The 20,000-nt window shown below is 38.0% G+C and overlaps 1 protein-coding gene across 1 annotated transcript in view; it reads left to right on the top strand.

Moving 5' to 3' along the window:
* LOC135215403 (titin-like) overlaps positions 1–20,000 on the top strand; it is a 206,828-nt gene that overhangs the window by 22,827 nt on the left and 164,001 nt on the right. The window contains 6 exon segments of the mRNA XM_064250008.1: positions 10,956–11,001; positions 17,501–17,672; positions 18,203–18,338; positions 18,768–19,108; positions 19,365–19,600; positions 19,891–20,000. The exon segment at positions 19,891–20,000 is cut by the window's right edge and continues 35 nt beyond it. Coding sequence (XP_064106078.1) covers positions 10,956–11,001; positions 17,501–17,672; positions 18,203–18,338; positions 18,768–19,108; positions 19,365–19,600; positions 19,891–20,000 — 1,041 coding nt within the window.

Below are 20,000 nucleotides of genomic sequence, written 5' to 3'. Positions count from 1 at the left end.
AATAGGACGTGGTCCCGGAATTGATGTGATTTCTTTGTCCCGCATGGCTCTCGTTTGGAGTAAGTTCTAAAATGGATTATCGGAGGAATTCGAAGTAGTCCGTCAGTTTCTTTATTTGCCACTGTCTAGTGAGGGAATGATTATTTGTTGTTTTGATTATGAATAATTACAGTGTCTTGCGAGTTTCATCTGCGTTGAATGTAGAGCTGAGTGTGATATTCGGTCTGTTATTGGTTTTCCTTATAAATAAAACTTTAAAATGCCACCAACCTTTCCTAAATACCTTATAGAGATGCGGTGTTCTCAGTCTTCTTAATTTCTCTTACCTTCTCTGAAGGACTCCTCAAATGACTTTACAATTATTGCTAAATCCAAATTAAAGAACACACTTACTCCGTCCCGATGTATTAGTGATTCTTTCTGTTTTGCTCTGTCACTTACATCCAAGTACTCTGAAACAGTTAAGCATCAACCGGAACGCATTATGAAAACAATGAGGTGTTATCACAGTTCGCTGAAATCTAATGTTGGCACGACTCTCAGGATCAAGGTTTGTCTGTCCTTCAGGAACTGGTCGTTTCGGAACTTGGCAGTGGGTTGGTATGCAACGGCATTCCCTGGGCAAGTCTGGACGAGGCTTGCCTGCCCATGTTATCGGGAAATTGAGACTGTCAGTGGAACGAGAGAGAGAGAGAGAGAGAGAGAGAGAGAGAGAGAGAGATTAATGTAGCCTTGTTTTACCTATATGTATATATATATATATATATATATATATATATATATATGTGTGTATATATATTATATCTATATATATATATATCATATATATATATATATTATGAATTTTTATCACATCACCGTGACTCATATACATACATTAAGCTTCAAATTGGATATTATAGGGCATTTGTAGCTTAATGTAAGTATATGTATATACATACACACATACATATATGTGTGTATGCGTGTGTATGTATGAGTGTATATATAAGTTATATAGTATATATTTGTATGTATATATATATATATATATATATATATATATATTATATATATATATATATATATATATATATATATATATATATATATATATATATATATTATTGCCAACCTCATCAGGAAAACGACAGTACCAGGGCCCGGGAAAGGAGATAGAGGGACCTGGCAGAAAAAGTGGTCCGGGGAGGGGCTGATGGTACCCCAGGGAGGGACCACCATGCCCCATCAACAGCTGTTGTTGTCTGTGTCTTTGTTAAAGGGAATTGGATTCAATTAGGCAAACAACAGAAAATGAGGGTATGTCACACCTCCCCCCACCATTACGCAAGCGGGCGGAAATTGCTCCGTTTGCGAAAGCATTGGTATTTATAGTCTACATGGGAAAACATTTGAAGAAGAATTATTAATTATTAAAGTCAACAAATTTGGTTATGTGATAACATATATATATATATATATATATATATATATATATATATATATATATATATATATATGTATGTATGTATGTATGTATGTATGTATGTAAGTATACACAAATGAAGACGATAAGCATGTAGATAAAGAATAACCCATTAATATCATGCTAAAGTACTTTTAATAACAGCGCAGTACAGCATCCCCTGTCACCCTAATTTCCGCATTACCATTGCTTTTTCATGTGGATCTCTTCAACTGAATAATTTCAGTGATAAGATCACTAGTTTCGCCAACGTGGCCAAGAGCTGTAGGAATGAATAAACTTAATTGCAAACTCGATCCTGCTCTACAGTCATCGAATCAGTTCTCAGTGGTCCCTGAAAATCGTAATTTAATCCTTGAAAATGCTTACCTGGTCGCCTTCGTATACTTCTATGTTGTTCATGTCATGCATCGTCTCCATTTTTCCCAATAATTCACCATCATTTATAATTGCTTGCAGCAGCAGCCAAATGGCTCTTCCATAAATTATAAGTCTTTTTAATTCATTCCGTCTTCTTTGATACTTCAGTGGCGTTCATAATTCAGTTAAGACACAGGGATGATGTTATCTTCATGGCATTCGAACGAGGGAGAAACCCGTTTCTTGACACCAGTTTTGCTCTCCTTGGCGCCAAAAATGGGTTTCGGTAAGCCGATCAGCCGTGAGCAGAAATATTTCTTTCGAAGGAATTTCCGTCCCTTCATTTTTGGGACTCATATACTTCTCTGTGGAGGCTTGCTCATGTTGATGATGTGTTTATTTATTGGTTGCCATGAACTTATCCAAAAATGACTGTTAGTCTCACTTGAAAAGGAATTTGGCAACGCTTCTGGAGGTACCAACATTTACAATAGGTTTATTTTTCCTTTTATGATCAAAATACTTATGACATGTGCAATTTTTTATTATAGTGTTAGTCAAGGATTGTATGAGTTTAATTACTGCCAATGTAGTAAGGAGGTTTTAAGGGCTAGAGAAGTTTTGTAATGTTGGTATACCTGTTGATGGGAATTCTAACTCTTATTTTAGCCGGAGAGCAAATCCATCGGCTGGCATGTGCGAGGGTGCAACTGAAAATTGGCTGAATTTAGTGCCATAGATATTTTTTGCTTGATTAATAAGCAGATGTTTTCCACCATTTTTTTTTTAATGTTGTCTCATATGAGGAACCGTTGCAAGTCTTCTGAGATCATTGAGGTTTACAGCTCGTTATCTTTTGGCTCTCGTCGCCACCTGACACATAATTTTACTTTTTGACCTTATTTCCCTTTGTATGTCGCGATCGCTCTTTTTCCTCGAGAATTTTAATGAAATGAGTTCACGATTTAAAAAAGTTTCCTGCCTCCTCTGCCAAAAGAATGGAAGCGTCTTTCGGAAGAACGATCATGAGTGTGACTTATTCCTTCGAAAGCAACCGCCGTCGACGCCAAGAATAAATATGAATAAAAAGTGCGTGGGTGAGGAGGGAAAAAATATGAAAAGATGAGCAAGGGAAAAAATGTCGGATAGAAGAACCTGGAAGGCATTCAATTTGGGTGCCGAGGGGCCTGAGTCAACTCCCATAATCGAAAGTCTGGGCGTGGTTGGCCTTCCTCAGTCCCCGCCCATGAGATGGTTCCCCCACCCCCCCTCCCAACCCTTGGCCACCCACCTGAGGCCGAGGTGAGCCTCTAGGTCCATCGAATACGGCAGTTCACCGTGAGGAGTGGCTGGATGATGAGTGATCTCGGGGAGGAGGAGGAAGAAGAGGCCGTGTGAGATAGAGAGAGCTCGAGAAGGCAGGAGGAGCCCCGCCGAGGGCCTACTAGTAGGAGAACATGGAACGCCGTCAGCAACAGGAGACGAGGTTCACCACCTCTACCAGGACGGCCTTCCGCGGTACATATCCGTTTGAACTGCGGCGCCATAGCTTTGCCTCCTTCTTCGAGATCTGTGCCTGAAGAAGGGGAAAAGACACTAATGCTCATCATCGCTGTCATGTTCATGTTGCTGCTGCTGCTGCTGCTGCTGCTGACGCTGCTGTACTGATGCTTTTGACGCCAAGAACTCTTACCAATTTTGTATAAGAAAAAAGAAATGTGTAGCTACTGATCTGCTTTTTCTTTTCATGGCCTTTTTTCCTAATACCAGATAGAAGCTCAAACATTTACTCACAAAAACGCCAGACGCCTTTAATTTGCAAATACTTACAAGCACACTGAAGCTATTTCATACTAACGCCGAATCTGTACAATTACACGGCAGATATCGTAAGCACTCACTCATTCACACCAACACAGCTCAATGCTAACACAACTTGCTAACACTGGACACATTCACGCAATGTCATCTTTTTATGGATTATAAGTGAAGTGAAATTTACAGTGAAAGACACGAAAACAGGAACTATTGACCAAAGAACCTTGTCAGTCCCGTAAAGAAATGTTGAAGAATTACCGGGTAGATCTCTTGAGCGAAAGTTTTTTTGCCTGTCACAGAATCTTGAGGGTTTGATTTCGTTCTGAGAGAGGATTTTATACTTTTGAATTTAATTCTGCATAGGATTGGAGTGACGAGTATCCTTGCTTTTAATTTTGTAGATTTTTATTTTGAATTCGTACTTCGTGATCTTGAAATTTTATATAGATATATGAAAGGCGATGTTGACTACCCTAATCTTATAATCTTGACGAAAGTTTAAACCCCGTTGTTTATCAAGTACGGTTGCTTTCTCTAAGAAAGAAATTATTCTCTTTATTCTTGTAATTTCATTTTGCAATATTAAATGTAGACTTGCGTCTGTGCTTGTCTATAATACGGCATTCGCCTGAACTCGGCAGAGATCGATTTGGGAATCTGATGAAAAACTAAGAATTTGAGGAACAGAACTGATATTTTTGTGTCCACATTAAATCTCAAGTTTTCAGACTTCATAACTTGTTATGAAAAAAGGAAACCACGACTGATTTTGTGGAACTGATTAAAACATTTTCTAATTCATTTTGCAGGATTAATGAAATAAGGAATATGATCTTGTTAAGTAGCAGGAGTTTATAATGCCATAAATGGATGTATTAAGTTCGCCAGCAAACATGTTTAATCCATATTTCATGTTCTCTTAAATGTTTTTTCTTTTTATCTTTGGAAAATATCTTCAGAGAAAACGAGATAAATTGTAACGCGCATTAATTTGATGCCAACTCCACTGGCTACATAACCCAGTTCCTGACTCATTCGTATATTTTGGCCGAGAAGATATTTGCCCCTTTTTTCCCGTTTTACAACGAATCTGTTTTGATAATGAGCTCGGCTTTTCCGCGAAAGGGTGTCTTAACCTCACCCCCAACCAGCCGCCCGTCCTCTGTCGAAATAGCCCTCGCGTCAACACCCCCGTCCACCTCTGCATCAGCACCTGACGGCTCTAAATCGCCACTTATGCAGAGAAAGAAAAACAAACTCGCTGGTGGGACAAAAAAAAATATTCGGGATTGATGGGGCACGTGATGTGGTAGCAAGGAAATGGGGTCTTTCGCTTATGAAAACAAGAATAAATCCTATTTTCCGCCTTACTCAAAGCATAAGTAAATTCACTCAAAGTATAAGTAAACTTAATCAAAGCATAAGTAAATCCCTTCTATACTCTTTAGTGTTAGAACAAATAAATGTTCTTCACCCCTGGAGACTAGACGAGTAAATCTGTCCCTCGCACCTGACTCAAACATGAATAAATCCGTTCGTTACACGTTAATGTTACAAAGAATAAATCCATTCGATTCACGTTAGTCTTAGAACGAATAAATCGGTTCCTTACATCATATTAATAGCACAAATAAATCGGTTTCAGACACTTCAATGATACAATGAATAAATCTGTTGCTGAAAATTTACCAATGTCCCAAATAGATCGGTTCTTTGCCTCTTGCTGATGTCATGAATTAGTCTGATCCGTCACGGGAAACCAAATGCACCCCTATTCCTCCCCAACCTCCCCCCCCTTTTTTTTTTTTTTTCCCCCCCCCTTTTTTTTTTATAGCCCAAGCCGCATTAAAAAAAATTGTTGGGCATAACCACTAGGGAAGCGATATTGAGCTGAAAGGACGAAAAGTCAGAGAAACAAAGGCATGGTGAGAGTTCCAAAGCTTCAGAAGAAGTCACTGAGCCATGCAGCACAATATAATAAATGATTTTCATACGGTAAATCTGAGAAAAAGTGGCGTGATGGGCGTTTCCCCCTCCACTCTTAGCTCTAGTAAATTGTTCTGTAATTCTTAAATGGCAGAGCAGTTGCTTAATTCGTTCCCTGATCTTACTTTGAAAATAACTAATCATTGTACTGAATTAGTCTTTGTTGACGTTCGAGTCTTCAGTCCTTATTGATAGCTGAATGGATTTATCCTTTCCCTCCAGCCTTACTGGTGGCAAAATAAGTTTGTCTGCTCTTTTTCATTTTTTATAGTAAAATAAGTATATCCAGTCCCGTATCTTTTTTATCTATTATTGCTGGTATAATGAAATTCACTCGCTTTCCTTACTGAAAGCAGAATCCGGCCCTTAAGTGTTACGGATAAAATAATGCAATCCATTCGTGTATTCTTTACTGCATAAAGAATTATCTCATCTGCAATTACTTTATGATTAGATAGTAGATTCATCCCGTCATTTCCTATTGACAGCATAGCGGAATCCACTGGCACATTGCATATTGTCTGATTGACGACATAAGAAATCTACTAGCTCATTCTTAGTTTATAACAAAGTAAGACCATTTTCTCATTCCTTAGTGATAAAGTAATAAATATATTTAGTCCCTTATTTCTTATAGACATAATTATCCACTTACTTCTTCCTCCGGTCCATTATTGCTTTTTGATATCATCACATTCCTTTAGAGAAAGTGTTTTTTTCCTTTCCTCCAAGGACTAGCGCCCATAAATCCCACCCAAGATGACTCACACAGAGAAGTTTCCATCGGTCCTCCTATCTATAATCGTAATGGCACCCCAAGGAAGTGCCAAGGGGCTAATTAGAACGTTGAAGGTTGCTCTGAAAGGGGTACGAAAGGGAATCTCGAGAAGCATATTTAAGATCTGGCACAGCTAGATTTTAGTCATATTAGTGGTCTGTCCTTCCTTCACAGAAGTTTTTCGATTCTTCTGGTGCATTTAGTATTGTGTTCCTTTTTATTTATATGTTGTGCATTAACAAGCTTTAACAGCTTTCCTTTTACGTGCAGTGTATTTTAAATATCTTTTGCGATATTACGAGTAACAACGTACATTGAATTTGACGTATATACCTAAATATTTAGCTGATTTTAATTTACTGCCAAGCTTTGGGATTCTTCCACAACTCCAGTTTTCCTTGATTAATACAATCTTCCGTGTCTCAGGAGATGAAGCTTTTTCTCCCTAGGGGCCACAGTCCCATTCCCCAAAGCTCTGCCGTTTGTATGTCCATTTTATTTATTGGTTTATTTCTTTATCATGACAGGAATCGGTGGAAGATTTAAATGTCATTTCCCATCAGTCGTTTCATAAAATGATATCCGCGATCACGTTCTCGTATTTCTGTCTTTATTTCATAGGGCATTAACGTCAAAGGCGAAAATTATTTCGACTAATTATTAGCGTCCTATAGTGTGAAAGACAATCAGAAATAGGTCTGTAGTTGCGTGCTTACATTTTTCTGTTTTGCACACGTTAATATCAATTATAAAATCTCCATGCCATTTGGTGATGAAAGTTCATTTTCACTTAAAAGGAAAATTGGTCAGGGGTAACAATTCGTTTTTTGATTGAAAGCTTCTTAAGGGTAGTTGATCAACGATAGATTTCAACTTCAAGAATAATAGGACATCGTATATTTGTTGAACAAAATCATGGAATGATTTAAAACTTGATTATTTCCTGTTTATTCGATGCTGCTTTTCATTCTTGAATGATCTCGCTGGATACCAGAGGCTGACATCCCCTGAGTCAAGAACTTGACATTTAGCGGCATATGGTGATGAAGAATGTCTTGAAGATAGGTCATTACTCGAACTTCCAAGTGTAAGAATAAATTAGATCAAGTTAGAACGGCTATTATGAAAAATTAATATATGAAAAGCGTTTACCCACAACTTCAGTTAGGACAGCTGAATTGAGGAAGAAAAGGGTAAGTTATTTGTGTGGGTGGTTGAATTTAGGGAGACACTTTAGATAAGACTCGTGTCAGGGTATCCGAACTTAGGATACCCAGTATTTTCGAATTAAGAAGAAGCTTCTGTAAGTGTATTTGAATTTAGGAAGTTTGAATCCAGACAGAAAATCCGAATGTACCTATCGGGAATATAAACGCAAGAAGAAAATGAAGATAGAACTCCAATCCGGGAGGAGCATGGATTTCAAGAAAGAATAAGATAGGCGTTTCGTTGTGCATTTGAAATGTAGGAAAACTGAATGCAGAAAGAGAATGAAGATAGAACGCCATTTAAGAATTTGTCCTTGGTATATGAATTTAAAAATAAAATTAAGATAGAGTTTTGCAACGTGATTCAACAATATGTGAATGCAGGAAACTGCATCTGAACATAGGCTTAAAATTGTGGTAGAGCTTTGGTTTGGATTTCCGAGTGAAAGAGGAAAATATGTAGTCTATAATATAAACAGAAACTAAGAAAGAATAATGATAACGAGCAACGAAATGAAAGAAAATGCAGGTCTGCCTAGTATAAATTTTTTTTTTACCGACCTAAGGTAGATGTAGCATGTCGTGGCCGAAGTTATTCTCTGTAGCTCGGTCGATCTTTAGTTATAGGGGCTGGCCCAAGTATTCCTGGCACCGCTACTGGCTTGGCACTCGCGGGGCCTTCCTCCACAAGCCACGGGGTAAAAAAGAGCCTCAGAAGGGAGTGAGAATAGCAGTGTGGAGGGTCTCTTTTGCTGTAGAAGGGGTCTCTTCTGCAGGATGAGTCCTTCTTGCAGAGAGTTTTCTTTGAGCCATGCATTCCTTTGATCAAGCTTTCTTGGAAGGGTTGATTTCGAGAGCTGGCTGTCTAATGAAGCTGTTGTAAAATATATACATAATGTAATAATGTATTAGCATGTGTCTGAGATGATGGTTTGCGTTTCTTAAAAGCTTTTCTTAAGGGGTCACAGAATATCATGAGGTTACGACAAGTGTTTATATTAAGAGGCTACCCCATAAAAAAACCTTGTTTATACCAGTGCGAAGGCTGTCCATGACGAGTCGTATATTTAGCATAAACAATTAGTAATGGAAACCCTAACTTTAAAAACAATTTGCAGTAATTAAGTTGCAATATTTAATTAGTGTAGGATTATGGATCCGATGAAAATAAGAAGGTAATATAATGATAAAATTCAGGTACAGTGGGAATTACATATGAAGTGGATGTAACAGAACCCAGAATATTAAAAGCATCGGGCGGTTGTGAAGGTTAAAAGGGAGGTGCAGTCAGTAAACTTAGCGGTGTCTATTTATTGCTTTCAAAACATCACTGCGGTGTTTGTTTAATGGTTCCCACTTTCAATGGCCTCGAGGTGCGTTACTGAATAATATCGTTTATTTGTTTATTGTTTTTTTTTATCATGAATATTGTTTATTTTATAGACAGTTCTGCTATGCTAAAGAAAACTCCACTTTTTTATTTATTATAAATAATGATGGAATTGGAATTATTCTTATCTTTTGACTTGGTTGCAACAATTTTATTTTTCTTGCCTTCCTCCTTTTGAATTGTCGAAATCGTAAAGAGAATAAACGAGTAAAGAAGCATTTGTATTCCCCCCCCCCCCCCCCCACCACCCCACCCCCCGAGGATGTTGCCCTCTCGTACCACACTTGGTGGCAGTGTATCCCCCTAAAATAGGTCCGGTGGCAGAGAGAGGTTGGTCGGTAGGTAGGTAGCTTTGGCGATGGCCACAGAGCCTGCCTGAGTGGAACCATGTGTTTCTAACGCAGATCTGCTTATCGTACATCTAGCATCCAGTGTCCCTAAATAATTCGTACAGCTCTCCGAAAGATGAGTGTTTTAGCTCTTTGCACAGAACACGAGGGTTTTGTTAATCATTAAAAAATTTCTCAGCCATAATAGGTCAAGATAATTAGCCAAAAAAAAAAAATTTATACATTTAATTTACAAAGCTTGCAGTGATAAAACGTCCCTTTTATCTATCTTAACTATAATATACTTTGTGTTTTTATATTTTCAAATAACCTAACCGCACCTCCCCCGTAAAAGTGTAATTCGATCTTCAATTGCTAATGTAGTTAACGTTATTTATCAGTCTAAATCCTTTATACAGTCAGTCACCCACAAATTACCCAGATTCCCACTATTTCTTGGGAAACTTCTCATGTGTGAGTCATAATGAGTCGTACTTGTCTGGCCAAGAACGCGAATCAAGTAGTTTTTATTGCTTGGAGAATATCTTAGTGCTGTTTTTTTTCCTTTCTTTTTTCTTTGTTTTTTTTTTTCCTTATTTGTATTGCACTTAAGGCTCAGGATGGTTTGCTCCGTGTCTCTAGAAGTATAAATTTTATAAGGACAACGAATAACTTTTGTTTACCAATTTCATTAACTTACTTATGATACTTTATACACTTAAGGTTGGTTACGACTCATGCTAATACCCAAAGGCATTTAAAATGTTTAATTTTTGGTCTTATATGTGTAATATGTAAATACTTATATTCTTTAGATAAAAGGAACGAAATTGCAATACATAATATATATATATATATATATATATATATATATATATATATATATATATATATATATTATAGTTGTTTCGCTCCAAGGAAAAGAGAAAAAGAAAGGGGTACCGGGAGGAGGTAAAACGACTTTCCGTAATTTCACTGGAACGAACAAACAACCAAATGAAAGAAAGACAGAGAGAGAAAGAGCGAAAGGAAGAAAAAAGTTGAAAGGAGTGTGACAGGCACCTGAGAACCGGTTGAACGTCTGAGACTTCTCATGTACGACTTAAGGAATTCTGATATTGCGCAATCCGAAGGGAAGGCGGGTTTTATTGAAGTCGGAGGTTGCGCAATCCTACCCATTAAGCGTCGCGACAATGCGCGCTGAAAAGAAAAGTCATCGTAATCGATCCCATGACAGGGGAAGAGTTTTATTGGATGACTGCTGCTCTTGACAGCTTATGCGCATTTAAAGGCATGGTGTATAGGTATATGTAATATATGCAAGGCTCTTCTTCTAAGTTGAATCAGAATCAAGCAGTTATCTTTATGATAGTGGACTATTTTCTTACGAGGAGTAGCAAATAATACAAATGTTAATTAGCGAGAAAGTTGCCTCACAGTGATAATATAATCTTACAAAACTTCTTAGACATGCAAAGTAACTCAGTAGACATTATTTGATGTACGTCATGTGAAGTTTTGCTTAATAATTTTGGTATCCAGTATTGCTATATTTTAGTACATCTTTTTTATACATTAATTTTTTTCGTATACGCTAAACGTATTTTCCTTTTATTTACAGTCCAGCAGGGGGTTCAGAGGGTCCAAGGAGCCACACAGATGGTACCGTAAGTATTACATGAAGTTTTTTCAAGTTTCATTTTTTCCCTTTTCATTTATTCACTTTCATTTTTTCACGTTTCATTTTTTTCAGTTTTTATCACCTTTCTTACTGACGTGTTTATGTACTCAAGCACCCTCAAGGCTGTTTCAGCCTTAATTATGTTTCTTCCTGTCATTATTAAATTACTTTGTCATTTAAATCATTGTCTTTTGGTAAATGATTGTTAGCTATGAGACTAGATACGTGACTTTATAAAGTCTTGCTAATGTTGTCACCTGAGAGTAATTAAGCGTATTTGCCTCAATTCTCTATTCGTTATCACAAGTATCCAAATATTTCCTCGATGAATATTTTTATTCTGTTGCGTTTCCATAGGCATCAGATCTGATACAGCCGTGACCTGACAACTGAATTTTTTTGGTTGCATCGAAATGGAAATTAATTAAAAAATGAAAATGTACATTTTCGTCAGATTAGATTTTGCACAGTAATTTGGATTTTATGTAAACAACAACACCATGATAGCGAAAATAATGATGATGATTAGTATGAAGATAATAAAGATAATAATGATCCATGAACATTAATTATACCGAGCTATTATTTAAGGAATTTTTGTCATTAAGCATGGTTCATGAGTCCATTACCCTAAAAGCAATTATCCTCTCGTCCCCCGTCCGGTAGAGACCCAGTAATTTAGCCTTTTTAAACTATTGTCATTCACGTTCTCCTTCTTAAGTAGGTTGGTCGAGTCTCCAAATTTGAGACGTACTTAGATTTTTCCCTTCTTTTCTTCGTAGAAATTAGAAGAAAAGGTACATAATCTACAAGATATAGAGTAGTTTCTTATAAGTTAAATAATTGAATGAAGAAAATTCTCTTCTGACGGTAATCATACCTAAGAAAGTTGCTTGTCGAGACAAGGAGTTAATAAGAATTTAACTTTGTATGCTTTGTGAGATGACAGCAAAATATTAAGTGTACACTTTGTAATATGACAGCAAAAAATTATCTGTGAATGATTTTTAATATGACAGCAAAAAATTAACTTTTTATGCATTGTAGTACGACAACAACGCATTCTATTGAAAAAAATTGATCGTTACTTGAAACAAACCTTAGGCTAAGTCTGGTATGAATGGTAATGGGTCCAAGTGACATCTAGAATAGTAACAGAAAGTAGGTTTTGGTAAATGATGCAGGCAGGCATTGTAAAGTTATCGATTTTGTCAAATATTTTTCCATTTTCATAAGTATTCATAACAATTGCTTGATAGTGTACGAAGTCATTTCATATTGTAAATGTAAAATGGGAAAGGCTTTACTATAAAAAGCTATGGGGTGCCATTACAATCTGTTTCGGTTATCCGTTCAACACTGTAATATGAGTTTTCATTTACATACAAATTATGAAAAGGTTTGGAATTATGGTTTAGGAAGAATTCGTTCACAGGAAACTGACTATATGGACAATGAAATAACAACAAATATTTTCCTTTACATATTTCTCTCATATTGCCTGAATAAAGTAAAAAAAAAAAAAAGCTAAGCATTCATTCCACTGGAATATTTGGATTGAATTCCAGCTCTGAATTAGGTTTACTAAAGAAATTGTTGAACGCTGAGAAAACCATAAGGAAGGCAAGTATGAACTTACTGCCAATTTAGCTTACTCAGAGAACGGCCCTTTAGAACGCCTCAAAGGGAAATCCGTTTTGGTTTGTTATATGACTTCTTCCTGATGAATTATGATGATGGAAAAATAATAATAATAAAAAAGAGCCGGTTGATAATAGTGAAGTTTTGGAAAAATAATAATAAAAAAAGGGCCGGTCATAATAGTGAAGTTTTGGAAGAATAATAATAATAAAAAGAGCCGGTTGATAATAATGAAGTTTTATACATAGCGTCATACATCCGACGTTGGGAGAGAGGCCAAGTCATATTGTTGATAGTTGCATAAACGACGGATCACGTGGCTACTTCTCAGGGTCATTTTTGCAGGTAAATATTTATGCAGGTCTTTTTTTTTTCTTTTTTGTCTTTTTCTCGCCAAACCATGTTTGCTGGTGACTCAGAGGGCCACTGCATTCCTTAAGCGGCACCTGAGGTGCTTTGCGCAAGCAGGAAAAAAAATATTAAGAGTTCAAAGATGGCAAATTGTCTGATGTTTATCCAAGTTTATGAAGTCTATTAGGAGCGATAAAACTGAATGAGCAAGATTGCGATCGTTAAAAGGATGAAGGGGAATCCTTCTTAATAAATAAAAAAAATAGAATACAGTAGTTAGGATATTAGAGTACAAAAGATCGTAGAAAGCTAATTGTTTATGGTTGAAATGAAGAATAAATGGAGTATACTAAGTGTCATGTATATTTTTATGACAGGGGTACGAGTATTGCATAACGAATACAGGTCCAGAACTAAATTTCACGAAGAATAAACGTTGACCTGTCTTAAAAGCTTTGTGCTAAGAAAGAGAGAGAGAAAGAGAAAAAAAAAAAACACGAGGACACACTTTTGGTAAAGCACTCGCATTTACATTACCTTCTTGGCAGGTGAGGCGCGCTAATGCAAATGGAATTCTCTCGCGGGAGTCTACTCCCCCCAAAAAAAGTAAATAAATAAATAAATAAACAGTTGAAGAAAACAGGCAGGCTGTATGTGTTCCAGGAACTTGTATGGGTTATTCTGCTTGACTTATAACTTTCAGTTCTTCAACGCAGGAGCATCGCTTCTTTCTGGTTTAAATACCACATTTTTTTTTCGAACTTCTGGTGTATCTGGTTTGAGTTGGACGAGGGCGTTAGATTACCTGTCACTTTGAAAGGATTTAAAACATTATTTTTGAAATTTAGAGGTATTTTTAGAATTAAGAAGGCTAGAAAAGAAAATGATAAGGGCATTTACACCATATTCATTGTAGAAGGGGAAATTCATTGTCTCACTCATTTTGCTTGAAATAATCAGTGTGACAAGTACCCTATGGAATTGTGTATTGCGGTCAGATGCACTTCTTGCTTGTTGATAGATTCCGTGATGTGTTTGTGAATTATTCTTACGAATACCCACTCTTCCTGCTTTATAAACGTTAGATATGAATTATATTAGTTTTACAAATAACATGTATCTAAAAGTCAACGAGTTATATTAAGCAAGATCAATTAGAAAATTGATTTTCCCTTTAACTGACGTTAGATCACATAGGTTTGTACTCAATGTTGGCAGGGCGCTGATCTAGCGAAGAATGTGTTAAGGTTTCTCTTTTTCCATCTAGCTCTAAAATCAAGTTCTATAAATCTGAGAATATAGTTTTTGTATCATGGTGTCCATTATGAATGCCTTAATAGCTAAAGTACATTAACAAAATCTAGTTTTTAACTCTCTCTCTCTCTCTCTCTCTCTCTCTCTCTCTCTCTCTCTCTCTCTCTCTCTCTCTCTCTCTCTATGTTTTAAGCTATGAGTTTGAGGTTGATTACTGCTGGACTTTCACTAGTTCATATTAGGAAATAACATTAATAAAAATGATAATTTTTTGACGTTACTCGTTTTTATCAAGTCAGGGTTGATCAATTCCATAGAGGTCTTTCACTTGGCTCCTGTTGCTAATTAAACAGGAATATAAGTGATAGTTTTTATAATGCCTGGGTGATTATCTCTCTTGTACGTCAGGTGAGGCACTTTAACAAGGCCAAGCGTCCCTTTCATCTGTTTTTAACAATTCAGTGCAGAAAAGCAAGGGGGCAATGGCAGTCTTCAGCATTTCTTTCCCAAATTTAAATATGTTTCAAGTGAATTACAAAACCTCAAGTATCTTCCACTCAGATTTAAAGTTTTGTTACCAAATTGAATTATTACTCCACGACATTTAAATCAATTATTTCTATGAGTGGTTTGCTCAAAACTGAAGCTTCTCGTTATTCTCTCTTTGCGACATTTTATGGGCATGGACATGGGCATCACGTGAGCTCTGCTCCGTATATTACCCATGGCATACCTGTCTTACAGTATGTGTGACCTTGCCATTGCAATGACTGGGTAATGCTCCGGAATGGAATGGGTAGGGTGGGTTGTATGGAAATAGATTCTCCTCGTGTATTGTGTGGGTATTTTGTAGGTAGTGTGGATGAGGATGGATATTGCGAGGTTATATGTATGGAAGAGCATGGGTGTTGTGTATAATTGAAAGAGTACTGTGTACGGGCGTAAGTGACGGTGGGGATTGTATGGGTATAAGCGTATGCGGGTATTGTATGTGCATGATTATCTGTATATGAATATATAAAAGGTGGATATGGTGTGGGTACGAGTCTCTGCTGGTATTTCATGGGTAGGAATGAGGGCCCTGTTGTGTTGGTATAAGCCTAAATAAGTGAGTACTGAGTGGGCAAAGTTACGTAAAGATATGCCGCGATTGTGGCTGTCAGGAAAAGCAGCAGACATTTATTACTCGGTGTTTCAGCCGAAGTATGCCGAGGCCTTGTATGCATATGTGTGTATGTCAAAATATCCTCTCGCCTTGAGATTGCCAAAAAAAAACGCCCCATGTTGGCACCACGGGCGCCACAGCCGCCCTGTGACGACAACGTGTCTCGTCCTGACGCCCACGGCATGGCATGCCCCCGCCTTTGGCATCGCAGCTGAATTCTCTCTCTCTCTCTCTCTCTCTCTCTCTCTCTCTCTCTCTCTCTCTCATTTTGATATATTTATTTTTCTCGTCTTTTGGGGCTTGATACAGCTTTTTCAATGAATCATGCGAGAGAGAGACTCAGGAAAATCATTCTTTATCTAGAGTTCGCTTGTATGAGGTTGTGATTTCATTCGTGTAATATTTAAAAAAGGCATACCAGTCAACCAACAGAAAAGATATCGAAGACATAAAAATATATTATTGACATTAAAAACAAAAGTAAATTGATGTAGGACAAATGAACGAGTCAAGACACAGTCAGACACCTTTTTTTTCTTCTAAATCTTAAATGCACTAATTTTTTGTACGTGGGTACACGGGTCTTGTTTGATATAACTGCTCCTTCCTAAAAAGGACGAAGGACGAGATAATACCCAGCTAATCTATCTGCACTGGAGTCATATCCTACCTCCTCTTCTTGGGGCACTTGAGCACCTTGTTGCCTTTAAGGGCATCAAAAGCCTCCATGATCTTTCGTTTGGAAATTTAGAAAACTTGGGGCGAGACGTCCATGAACTCTGACCACTCAGGTCGCCAATTTTGGTAGCGCTCTTTATCTCAGGAGTTTCTTGTGATTTGCTTCGCTTAGTTGAATATACGTGTTAATGTGTCATCTCTCTCTCTCTCTCTCTCTCTCTCTCTCTCTCTTGTTCGTTTATTCGTTTTCCCCTGTCCCACATAAGGTAAAGTTTAGGTGCTTGAGATTATTTTTGGGGAATGGGTCCCCCCTTCCCACTCTCTCTCCCTCCCCCATTAATATCACATTCTGTTGTAAGCTTCATCCGTCGGTGTTAATGGCTGGGTATTTTTTTTTTTCTTTTTTTTGCATCCTTCATCAGTTAACGTTGCAGTTGTTTTTACTTCCATTTCTTTATTTAGTTAGTTATTATTATCATGACTTATTTATTTTTTGTGGTGGGCGGTTAATATGTCTCAATCCCTGATTGGTCCTCATCCGATCATCCACTAACGATGACGCAATCAAGTGATAACGCAGAGACTGCTTTCGAAACTGAAGTGTGGACGTCTAGACATTAATTCAGATGAATCTCTGGATGTGAAAGTGAACACCTTATTTGGATGACTGTGAAAACTTTTCTTAACATTAGTAGGTTATCAAAGCTGATGGAAATTCATCTAAAAGATGCAAATTTGGAACTACTTTTTGGAGCACTATGATCATCATTACCAACATGTAAACGGCAAGCTATCATTTTTATCAAGCATAGAATATTAACTTATTCTTGACAAATCCGTTATTATAGATAGATAATTTTAATAAACTAAAAGTAAAAGCTTTTTTGAAATACTTGTTTTATCCCTTAATCTGTTAACAAAAGGTCATCTTGTTTCTAGCTTCTTATAATGACTGACGTGGAAAGAATATGACTCGAAGGTGCCATGACGTTTTTTTTTTTTTTGAAGAATAGTGAATAGCATCTTGTGTATGAATAAGTTTTTAAAGGTGCCTTGAGGAGTTGACTAGATTACCCTTCCCATCCGCCTCTACATCTTGAAATAATAACCCTAATTTAGAATTGGAAGGGAAACCGAGGTTATTTTCGGCGTCACTTCTTAGACTAGCTCCGTTGCTTTCTGCCTTATACTTTTCATCAATTCGATCTGGTCTCTTCCTACTTAGCTGTTCAACTTCTTTAACTGTACCCTTTCTCTGTATTCACATTTCACTCAAGAATAAATCCTTCTGGCGAATGAGTGGTTCCTTAAAACCACACGATAATAGTCTTAGAATAGTAATAATAACCTCATGAAATTGGATCTCATCCAAAATAATCCTCCTTTTCTTTCGCAGTGTGGGCCTACCTGCTGGAGCATCTCCACCAGTATTTGAACAGATCTTCCAGAATGCCCGTTTTGCACAAGGCGGTGACGCCCTCTTCGAAGGCAAGGTCCAGGGCAACCCCAAGCCCACTGTCACCTGGACCCGCAAGGGCGCACAGATCGTGTCCGGAAACAAATATCAGGTGAGGCGCTGCTGCTGCTGCTGCAGATGTTGTAGGTGGGATGTGTCTTTGCTTGCGGAATGAAAGCACTCGGTTTTATTCTTCTGAAGTTTGTGTGTTTCGTCTTACACATGCACACCCTCACACGTGCGTACATTCTATAACATCCAAAGTCAATGTGATCATTATCAGTTACTCATTTCTGAAGATTATTAACCGAGTGGTTCATATCTTTAGCAAGTCTGATTTTGAAGCATTTTACGTCATGATAAATCATAGAAACATGAGCACATGCTGACAGAGGAACTTGGTGATTCATTTCTGTTCAGGCTTTACAGACAGTAACTCTTTATTCAGTACAAAATACTTTGGTATATACATCTCAGAGTGAAGACACTAACTGCATCACTTCAAATAACATTTGACTCATCTTACCGTCTTCTGCAGTCGACTGTTTTTCAGAAAGTATGGCTTTCAGACATCATCCAAGCTAGTATTGCAGCGTATCCCAGGTGTCTGACCATATTTTTATTTTTTATTTTTATCACCAGGTGACCCATGATGAAACCACCGGCGTGGTGACCTTACTTATCGCCGCCATTGGACCTGGTGACGAGGGTGAATACACCTGCACCGCCGCCAACCAATATGGCGAGGCGATCTGCACTGTCTATATCCAGCCAGAAGGTACGAGTCTCAGCCTTGATGTCACTGCCTATTGCATAATCATTTCTAGAATTATGATTAAATGAAACTGCTTCCTTCCGATGAATGACATCTTGAAATAGTAACTTTGAATGATTGGATTATATCCAGCCTGAATGGCATTTGATTAAAGTTGCTTGTTTTCAATTCTGTGCGGTCATAAAACCACTTAGATCATTACTTGAGACAAGAAATTCTTTGACAACTTGACATACTTTCAACTCCAATGAAAATCTTTGGGAAACGCCTTGACTTTATGGTGGACCTTTATTATGGACATAGTTTGGAAATGATTTAGGCTCTGGTCATTATAACAATGCAGTTTCTTTCAATAGTTACCTCACTTTCTATGGATCAGTTTGAAATTTGACATCACCGCAAAGGATAACTATTTCCCGTGTCTCCTTACAGCTGCTTACATGATGCAGCAGCAGCGTCAGCAGCAGATGGCTCAAAAGACCGTGATGCAGCAACAACATATGTCGCAACAATTTATGCAGCAGCAGCAACATATGGTGTCGATGCAGACCGAGTCTTTCCGAGTAGACACCTTCGAGTACAGACTCCTCCATGAAGTGGAGTTCAGACAGTCCTTGACCGTGAGGCTCGCCGGCGAGCTGGAGGTGGAACAAGGTGCCATCCAAGGCCCACCTCAGGCTCCCCAGCTTCAGCAGAAGCCTAGGTCAACCAAGGTCGCCGATGGTGGAAACGCCACCTTCACCGTCAAAATCAATGGGTACCCAACACCCAGGGTGAGTAGAACAAGGAATTTGACTTGATTTCTTTTCTGTATTGTTCGGTGTCCCAAAACGTGAGAAGAGTAGAAGTGAAAAATAAGAAGCTCAGAGTAAAGTTTGAGTTTCAAACTAGCAGACCTGATATTCCTGTCTTTATTATTGTTTTCGATGTTGAGTTGGTCATTTCATATACTGTCCAGACAGCTTGTCCAGAATCAAGAACAGAGCCGTTTTTATACTCACAAATCCTTATTCCTTCTCTCCTGAACAGGTGATTTGGTTCAAGAATGGCGTTCGCCTCCAGTCATCCGAGAAGCACCTGATGACCCAGTCTGCAGGTCAGGTCACCCTGGTCGTAAAGGAAGTCAGTTCAATGGACAACGGCTACTACACAATGCTGGCTGAGAACACCTCCGGCTGCACAGTAGCCTCTGCACAGTTAGCTGTCGTCCCACGGGGCGAAATCACCAATGGAGTCCCTGCTCCCGAAATCATCAGGCCTGAAAGGTGCGGTTTTACTCTTGGATTCATTTGAATTCCGATGTGGCTGTTAACGAGGGAGTAAAGTGACCACAAATGCTTCATCAATTTTGTTAAGAAAAGGGACTTCCTCTTCATTATTTGCCTATTGCAACTTTTAATCTTCATTTGCAGCCCAAGTCAGAGTAGTCATGTAAAAATCCATAGCAAATGTGTGCAGAAACTTAAAATTATCCAACTGTTTCTTCCGTTAGATCATTTAATTTTTATGAAATACATTTCAATCACCATAACATACCCCGTTACCGTTCCTGCAGAGAACCCGAAGCGGACATGGACACTGGCGACGACTCAGGCAAAAACCTCGAGCCTAAGTTCGTCCGTGGTCCGTCCGACAAGGAAGTACAGGAAGGCAAACTCGTCCGTT

Source organism: Macrobrachium nipponense, chromosome 19, assembly GCF_015104395.2.
Source record: "Macrobrachium nipponense isolate FS-2020 chromosome 19, ASM1510439v2, whole genome shotgun sequence".
In the NCBI taxonomy this organism is placed as follows: domain Eukaryota; kingdom Metazoa; phylum Arthropoda; class Malacostraca; order Decapoda; family Palaemonidae; genus Macrobrachium; species Macrobrachium nipponense.
The sequence above is the reverse complement of the archived record's forward strand: the minus strand, read 5'-3'. Positions and strand labels throughout refer to the sequence as shown.